Source organism: Alligator sinensis, unplaced genomic scaffold (assembly GCF_000455745.1).
Source record: "Alligator sinensis unplaced genomic scaffold, ASM45574v1 scaffold527_1, whole genome shotgun sequence".
Classification (NCBI taxonomy): Eukaryota; Metazoa; Chordata; order Crocodylia; family Alligatoridae; genus Alligator; species Alligator sinensis.
In genome coordinates, this window is record NW_005841958.1 from 752004 (window position 1) to 761205 (window position 9202).

At 43.9% G+C, this 9202-nt stretch overlaps 1 protein-coding gene across 4 annotated transcripts in view; it reads right to left on the reverse strand.

The window, feature by feature from the left end:
• Nucleotides 1-9202, reverse strand: part of INPP5F (inositol polyphosphate-5-phosphatase F) — a 94973-nt gene that overhangs the window by 82674 nt on the left and 3097 nt on the right. For 2 of the 4 annotated variants that reach the window (XM_025200163.1, XM_025200160.1), the window contains exon 1: nucleotides 1608-1667. The exons of 1 other annotated variant lie outside the window; for it this stretch is intronic. In XM_025200163.1, coding sequence (XP_025055948.1) covers nucleotides 1608-1647 — 40 coding nt within the window. In that variant the 5' untranslated portion in view covers nucleotides 1648-1667. Of the gene's footprint in view, nucleotides 1-1607; nucleotides 1668-1825; nucleotides 1851-9202 lie in introns of those variants that run through there. One more of the 4 variants, XM_025200162.1, reaches the window with a different exon arrangement.

Below are 9202 nucleotides of genomic sequence, written 5' to 3' on the forward strand. Positions count from 1 at the left end.
GGGCTTTTGTTTTTTTTTTTTTTTTTTTTTATCATGGAAAAATCAGAGTTCCTCCTGCCGCCTTCACTCACCAGGACGCAGGTTCAACTCCGGCTGTCCTCCTCCTCTGCTTTGTATAGCTCTGATGTGCCAATGCCCCACCCATGCCATTGCCCCTTACTCCCAAGCTGCAGTCCCCCAGCCCTGCCAGTGCCCCTCACTCCCCACCCACAGCCTCCCGGCCCTGCAGGAAGAGGTCCCCAGGTGCCCGGGTTGGGTGGCTGTGGGAGGCAGGAGCACCCCAGATGCCAGGGCTACAGGGCCAGTCACATAGGTCCACAGCCTCCTGCCCCCCCCCCAAGAGCACTTGAGCTCCACCTGCCACTGGAGCGGAGCATGAAGCCCGGCTTCCCCTCCCCGATGAGTGGCACAGCTGGAGTAGAGCCCATGACATGAAGCATAGAGGGAGGCAGAAGCATCCAACCCACTGCAGGCTCGGGGACCCCCACACTGCTGTTCTGGGTCCCACCCACTGCTTGGAGGCCTGTGCCATCAAGGCAAGGCATCCCTTGCCCACCTGGCAGCAGCTGCCCTGTCACACAGGCCCCAGAGGGTAGGCAGCAGAGTGGGGAGCCCCAAGCCCACAGCAGGCAGCCTGCATCTGCCCCTGCCCCATACACGTCTTGGGCACATGAGACCCCAATGCCCACCTGGGAGTACGCACAGTGGTGGGGAGCCAGCCTGCCCACCATCCCCTAGACGAGTTGTCTGCTGCCCAGCTGGACCCTGCAGCCACACATTTCCACCCTGACCCCAGACCCCAAGCCCCATGCATGTCCCCAGATGGAACCCCAGCCCTGCTCAACTCCCTCGCTCACTATGGGGGCCTCAAATCTCCCCGCCTAGACTTACTTGCAGGGAGCTGCTCTCCATGCTGCCTGGTCTGCCACATGCATGTGCGCACACGCACATGCATGTGGCACCCCCTGCCTCATCACCGTCCTCCTGTTCCCCACCCCCACCCAGCCCTTTGCAGGCTGGAACTCTGACAGCCTACAAGGGAAAACCCGACATTTCCTGTGTTTTTCTCCTAAAAATGAGAAAATCCCTGTTTTTCCATGGTGAACTGCCGATAACTGACCAGACATTACCCTCAACAGGTAAATTTATATTGAAGTTTCTAAGGAAAAACATTCCCAAAACAACAAAAATTAACAGCTCTTCTGAAAACTAAGAGTCTTACTTGCTCTTTATCACTATTGCTCAATAAATAGCAGGGAAAATACAAGATTTTAACTGCAGACTGATACCTTTTCCTTTCTCACCACAGCAGACAGTCTGCTAAAAGGCAAAGCAGAAAATGTATTCCATTGCTAAATCTTGATACCTGCTCTCCTGTCCAAGCCAACAAAATCAAATACAAAAAGCACAGAAAGAACACAAATACTGCACCCTGTTTTATTTATGGAATACGCCAGTCTTTGGCCAGTGGAAACTAAACTATTTTTTTTTAAAGCAAATGCAAAAGCAGACTGGCTAACACCCTAACCTACAGATTACAGTTGTAAAAACAAATAGCCTCCATGGCCAATTAAAAAGTGTCCGACAGCATACCACACACTACTCACAAATCTTTTTTATGCCATATAACCTTTGCTTCAGCAGCATTCTACAAGTCACTTCCTTAAAATATCTGTTCAATTCTTTGCAAGCTTGAGGTTGTATGCACAACTACCACCCAACCTTGGCAGAGGTCATCGGCAATCATGGATGACACAAGCTATTTTACAAAGCAGAACTGCCCTTCACGCTGAAAGGATGCCTTTTTAATTGAAAGACCTACTACCCTCTGTCATCTGGGGTTATCATCAGTGTCATCGTTGCAGTTGTCCTTGTTGGGTGTTATTGATGTGTCGTCGGTGTTGAAGTTTCAGGAACTGCAGTGTCGACAAGTCACAGCCAAGAGATTCCAACACCAATCTCGTCTTAAAGAACGACCACAGGCTCAGTTCAGCAGCAAAGATTCGACCTTGTTTATTGTCTAGATGCACAGCCTTAACACGTTTTGTTCTAACAAGCACATCAGACCAGAAGTTAAGGCATTTGTACCTGTGACAAGGCAGTTGGCACAACACCAGTCTCCCCCAGGCTGCTACAAAATTACCTTGCTTTCCAATTCTCTTTTTATACAATGATCAAAACAAATTGCATATTTCATTCCATCTGTCTCTTGAATGCTTCAAACCGACCTGTACCCTAAGCTTGTTTCACATTCTGACCTGGGTGTTCCCATTCCAGCCTTATTATCCTGTTACTAGACTAATCCCCGCCTCCTATCTCTTGTTAGGAATGCACATCTGGTTCACATGCCAAGTTTTGTTTATGTGAAGAGTTCAGGCATCCATCAGTTGACTGGTGAGGCCTATTCTGGCAATGCTTTAGCAAGGCCTTTGTATGAGCAGCATACATTGATCAATGCCCCAGCAAGGCCTACACCCTCTGGCTAATTCAGTTTTAAGTACTTTGTCATATTAAGTATGGAATCACATATTTTGACTAAGCCAATACAAACCATGGGAGAGCTAGCCAGTATCAGATGTCACTAGCATGTCAAATGTACTGATGAAATTAAGTCACAGAGTTTTTACTGCTGGGTGATATGCAAGCCAAAAAGAACCAAGCTGAATATGAAAGTCCAGCTAAAAATCAAGCAGTTGTACTCTTCCTGATCAAATATGTCCAATTTAAAGAAATAATAAATACAGAACTCAAAGTGACTCAGCAAAAAAGGTGCACAAGCACTGAAACATTCAAAGCACAGGTGCAAGCAGCAGGCATAATTGTATTTAAAGGAAAAAATAAATAAAAAACTATTACCTAGGTTCAGCAATCATCCCAGAACCAGACAACAGATTTGTTCCTATTTGAAAGTCAGGGGACACCAACTGGCCCTATTATGCACTAATGTCTCCATGTTTCCTGGTCCCACACCCGTAACACGACAGCTACCAAACTAAGAGGCCCTCCTAAGCTGCTGCAATTGCCACTAACATTTCTAATGATTCCAATGTAGTATGCACTTGATTTCACAGATTTTTTGTATCCCCACTACCCTCTAATCAAAAGGGAGTCCAGAATATCTTACTAACATTTCATGGCTTTACATTTATTGCTGCAGCTGTAGTGCCTCTGTCCCACCCAGAAAAGTTTTCCTTCTCTACAGAACAGCTCACTACAGTGAACCATCCCCATGAACAGTCAAGGCTCAAATAAATAAAGTTGATTTCCCATGTTGTTTGAACCTTTCCAGCTTGTGTGGACACAATTTTTGTACCAATTTACCCATATCAGTTTAAAAAGAAGTCAAATGGTGCAGCCTCCACATGCAATAAGACATAAGTGTATTAGATAGCTTAGTTCCACATACTTTAACAAACATTAATTCTACAAAACAGTGAAGATTGCGAAGTCAGTGCGCTTGCTTTGGAGTGCTTTGATTTCACGATCACAGGCTATGTTTTCCACAAAACACCTGCCTCCTTTAGTGCTCCTCAATATTGGTTTGTTCCTCATGATCAGTGTCTGGCCCAATACATTACTTACTGCTTGCTATTCAAACCCATCCATGAAGACAGATTATTACATTTCTTCAGGGGTGTACTATTATGATGAGCATCACAGAGACAAGTGCTTCTTGCACATTAAATATTATCTCAACATCTTCTTGAGGTGAGGGGTTATCATCACCCCCTTTTTGCATTTAGGAGCTCAATGCAGATACTAAAAGTCAAAAGTTTCTATTTAATTTGGGACACTAAATTTGAGGTAATTAAAGGCCAATTTTTCAGGGTTCTTAGCAGTATGTTTGTACCTCATATATTCAAAGTGCTACTACAATTAATTTCAGCTGCAGCTGAGAACAGTTAGCACTTCTGCTAATCAAACCCCAGAACAGGAAGGCCTATAAACAGAGCATCATCTTTGATTCAAGCCTTGCATCCTGCTGATTCTTTCTGTACAAAATCTCCAAGGCACAGGCTTTCCCATCTACTGTCACAGCTAAAACACTTGCTCAGGTCCTCCTCTTGTGCCTTGATCTCTGCAACAGTGTTCGCTCTGCCCTTCACAAACGTCATTTTGCCTCACTCACTTCTACTGCAAAATTCTGCTGCAGAGATAATTCAAACAACTGAGGGAAATTATGTCACCCTTCCCAATTAGCTACTGCTTCTCTATCCCTATAAAAACAAAACAAAACAAAACAAAGCTACTCACCCTCACTTCAAAGTTCATCACAACATACTACTCCCTCCATTATCTGTCATTCACCCTCACAGTGTCAACTTTCTCCTCCAATTGCCTCTGATGTGACCTTCCATCACTCTCATTCAAAACAAGCGCCATGATGTTCCCACCCCTCCTCCCATACTGCTCTTGGCAGAATTCCCTAAACATCCACAAAACAGACAGCAGTAATGCTGATGGTGTCTGATCTGTAGTTAACTTGGATGCTAATTTATTAAAGAATGAGTATCAAATATTTGCCATAATCACCTACTACACCTCAGAAGACTGGACTCCTTTTTTGCATACTGATAGCTATATGACTATGTCCATCCTTCTGGTAGTTTTAATATTAAAGTCTAAACAGGTCATTTCAAACTAGCAGTTTATGATTATTATAAAATTGATTAAATTCAATTCTTTAAATTCCTACAATAACAAGGCACTGGTTATATATGTTATGCCTGCTTATATATGGTATTCCAAAGAGCATGCTGAAGTTCCTCTGTGTTAGCTTACTAAATTTTGCATTACATGTTCAAGAACTTTAGCTTGCTTCACTTTTTAAAATTAAGTCAGGACTAAACTTATGGAAACAGCATTATGCAGTGCAAATTCAGAGCACCTGTAACTGCATGGATAAATTCTTAGCATTAGTATTCTATGTAAAAGATGACCTGACTTGTTAAGAATACTAATATACACAGGCCAAATGAATGACAGGTAATTCCCCTTATATTTTACTGATCTGCTCTAATGAAAGCTGATTCCATGTTCTCTATTTCATAAGTGGATTATCCTATGGGATAAGTGGATCAAGACAGGTACTATCTGGGGGGAACGTGGCTGTTAGGAAGAGAGAGAGACAAAATTTACTACTCAATAAGGAGTGCAGAGAAGAAAAATGAAAGCAAGTTGAAAGTGTGGAAACCCTGTTTGCTAATGGTGACAGATTCAGTGAAATTAAAATAAACAAGTTACTCTGTACAGTTACCCACAAATTATTCATACAAAGAATATCAGTAGATTTGGCTAAAATCTCTATTTTTCCACAGAACTGTCATTCCCCTCTACAATTTTAATCACAAATGACTTTAAAAAGAAGTTTAGAAGCCATTTGGGGAAATAATGGTACGGACATACCTAGATAAAAGATAGATATAGAGACAGCACAAGCTTTTGTGAAGCCAGATGCTGGGAACGGACAGCACAGAAGACAGTATAAAATAGAGCGAGTGATTAGAATACAATAAATGGAAAAGCAGGAGGGAGGGGGAAAGGAGAAGGGGAGCACCAAAAGAGACATACAAGTAAAGAACCCAGAAGAGAATCCAGGTAATGGGATAAGAATCTGTAGTCCCCATTTAAACCACACTTAACATAGTCTATTATGTGAATGATAAGTTGTTCCAAAATTTCCTGTTCAAACTGTTTTTTTAAATGTTTCTGCCCAAGAATAGCAATCTTGAGGTCAGCAGTGGAGTATCCAAGGAGGTTGAGGCGTTCTGCCACAGGCTTGTGTGCCTTTCTGCAACTGATATCAGACCAGTGTTCATTCATTCTTACACGCAGAGATCACCGTGTCTGTCCAATATAACTAGCATACAGGCATTGTAAGCAGGCAATGGCTTACATGACATTGACAGAGTTGCAAGTGAATAAGCCTTGGATGTTTTATTCATTATCAGGTCCACCGTTGATGTGGTCTGTATTGATGTGGGGATACAGTAGGCAACTGTGTCCATTGCAAGGCCTGGTGCCTTAGTGAGGAAGAGATTTAGTCTGTTGCTTGACTTATGGCATTGGAGGTTCTATAAGCCGGGACAGGCTTGCCCCCAGTGGTACCTTGAGACAGTCATCCTTTTCCAAGAGGCGTTGGAGGTTATTAATAATGTATCTAAGGTGTTTGCTCTGGGGGATATAGGCAACTACCACAGGGATTCTGCCCCAGCCAATCTAGGATACATGCTGCATATAGTGACTGCACTAAGAGCCACACTACACATGGCACCCAAGTGAGGCCAGTGCAGGACCCTCCTTCCCCTCCAACAGGCCCATAATATACTGGATTGTATTAACAGGGTTGTCACTTTAAAAATCAAGGAAAAGGATTCTTCTGTCCTATTCAGGATTAGTGAGGCCTTACCTGGGGTACTGTATCTGTGTTAGCTCCACACTTGACAAAAAGATGTGGACAGATCAGGAAAAAGTCCAGTAGAGAGTAACAACAATGAGCAGAGGCCTGGAAGCATGATTTATGAGGAAAGACTGAAAGAACTAGGGTTAGTAAGTCCGGGGAAGAGACGACTGAGTGGGGATTTGATAACAGTTTCCAAATACCTGAATGGCAATGAGAGAAAGGATGGAAATGAGCTTTTCTCTGTGGCCACAGGGGATAAGGCTAGAAGCAGTGGACTCAAACTGCAGCAGAAGAAATTTAGGTTGGACATTAGGGGAAACTTTGACTGTGAGGGTGGTCAAGCACTGTGAAGAGGCTACCTAGAAAAGTTCTGAAATCTCCATCCTTGGAAATTTTCAAAAGCAGGTTGAACAGACACTTGGCTGGGACAGTGTAGTCGGGAATGACTCTGCTTTGAGCAGGGAAATAGTCTGGATGACTTTGCAAGGTCCTTTCCATATGATCCAACACATATGATCCCAATATGGTTTGAGACCAAGTGGTCTTCCACTCATCGCCCCAATAGCTTATTACAAGTTGGATAACCATACTCCATAAATTTCAGAATTCAGAAGTTAGCACTCCTTTTATCTGAAGGCAGCATACACCCCAAGGTGGTCTTAAATAAAACTAGGTTAATTCGAGGTGTGGGTGGGAAGTATCAAAGGCAGTGGGTATAATATCCATGTTACAGACCTAGATAACAGCATCACAAAACAGACTAAAAATTTTAAATCAGTGAATCTAGGCAGGAGTAGAGGTTTTACAGTTAAGTTTATCTTTTATGTCAGTGGTGCTCAACCTCTCAGGCTCCATGCACCACTTACTCAGCCCAAGGCTGGTCCACGGGCAGATCCAGCTCACAGGATCAGCTTTCAGATGTGATCCAATGCACTAGCACAACTCCATAAGTCATATTAGGCAGCAGAGTGACCACACACACAGGGCTGTGTCATCTGGACCACGGGCCTTCCCATGCATTAGAAAATTTAGTGGCAGGGAAGCAGTGTCTGTTAATTGCCACAGCTCTGGGAGCAATTAACTCTGCAACTGTTCTCCTGCTGCCAAAGTTCGAGACCCGTGGGGCATCCTGCAGGCCGGATGACATGGCTCTGTTGGCAGGAGGCTGACCACCACGGCTTTATGTTACCACTGTAGCGGTGAAGATTCTCTTAGCAATTCCTTTCCTGCTTATGCCACTTAAATCACGGATGTTTAGGTGTGAATATCTGTCTCAAGTGGCAATACAGCAAAGTCTTTGCATCAATAGGTAGATTATTTCTGTTAACATCTCATTTATAGTAAAATATGCACGACCAAGTATTTGATGAAAGCCAACATCTTGTTTTTCTCAATACTGTCTGTAAAAGTTTGCTTAACATATTGTACTTCAAAAGAACCCTTAAATTATGGTTAGGCAGGAGCACCATTTTCTTACATTCAATTTGACAGCTGCCACTAAAACAGGGGTGGGCAAAATGCAGCCCGGGGGCCGGATGCAGCCCGCCAGGCCATTCTATCCAGCCCATGGGGCCCCTAAAAAATTTAGAAAATTAATATTAATCTGCTCCGGGCTGCCTGTTATGCGGCCCTCGATGGCTTGCCAAAACTCAGTAAATGACCCTCTGCCCAAAATGACTGCCTGCCCCTGTAGTAAAAGATGCTCATTCAGAGCAAAGTCTATTTGTATGTGGACTGTTCCTAGTCTAGTGGCATGAAAACATTAACTCCCTTTTAGTCTCAATGTTATTAATGAAGTTAACTGAAACTCATATCACCACACTATGGGGAAGTGTGGTTATACTAGAGGATAGGCTGGAGATTCAGGCCGACCTGGACAGGCTCACAAGGTGGGCAGATCAAAACCTGATGTCATTCAACATAGAGAAATGCAAGGTGCTCCACCTTGGGAGAAAAAACCTGCATCACACTTATAGGTTCAGCAGCACTGCACTTGCTAGCACCGCAACCGGAAGAGACTTGGGGGTAATTACCAACCACAAGATGAACATGAGCCACCAATGCGATGCCGCAGCTGGCAAAGCAAACAAAACTCTGGCTTGCTTCTACCACTGCATCTCAAGCAAGACCTAGGAAGTCATTCTCCCGCTTTACTCAGCCTTGGTGAGGCCACAGCTGGAGTACTGTATCCAATTCTGAGCTCTGCAATTCAGAAGCTTGAAAGAGTCCAGAGGAGAGCCACCCGTATGATTAGAGGCCTGGAGGATAGGCCCTACGAGGAGAGACTCCAGGAACTGGGTTTGTTCAATCTGCATAAGAGAAGACTCAGAGGTGACTAGATAGCCGCCTACAAAGTACGCCGGGGTGAACACAAAGATCTAGGGAGCAACTCTTCAGAAAGGAGGATAAGGACCAACGGGCACAAGTTAACTGAGGAAAAATTTAGGCTAGACACAAGGAAAAGCTTCTTTTCCATAAGGGTATCTAGAATCTGGAACACGCTCCTGGCAAAGGTAGTATAGTCACCATCCCTGGAGGTGTTCAAGAGGAGGCTGGACAAGCTCATTTGAGCCCAATAACCTCCTGCCCATGGCAGCAGACCAGACTTAATGGCCTTACAGGTCCCTTCTGGTCCTTCTTTCTATGATTCTAAAATTCTATTTTTATTAAATTCAATCTATTCCATTGTATATACCAAACTCTGGGCATGCAGCTTTCAGAAATGGCCAGTCCAGAGGAAAGCTCATGACAGGTCAAAACTGAAGAAGTGAGAACAAAATGTAAGTGCCATCTCTTTCC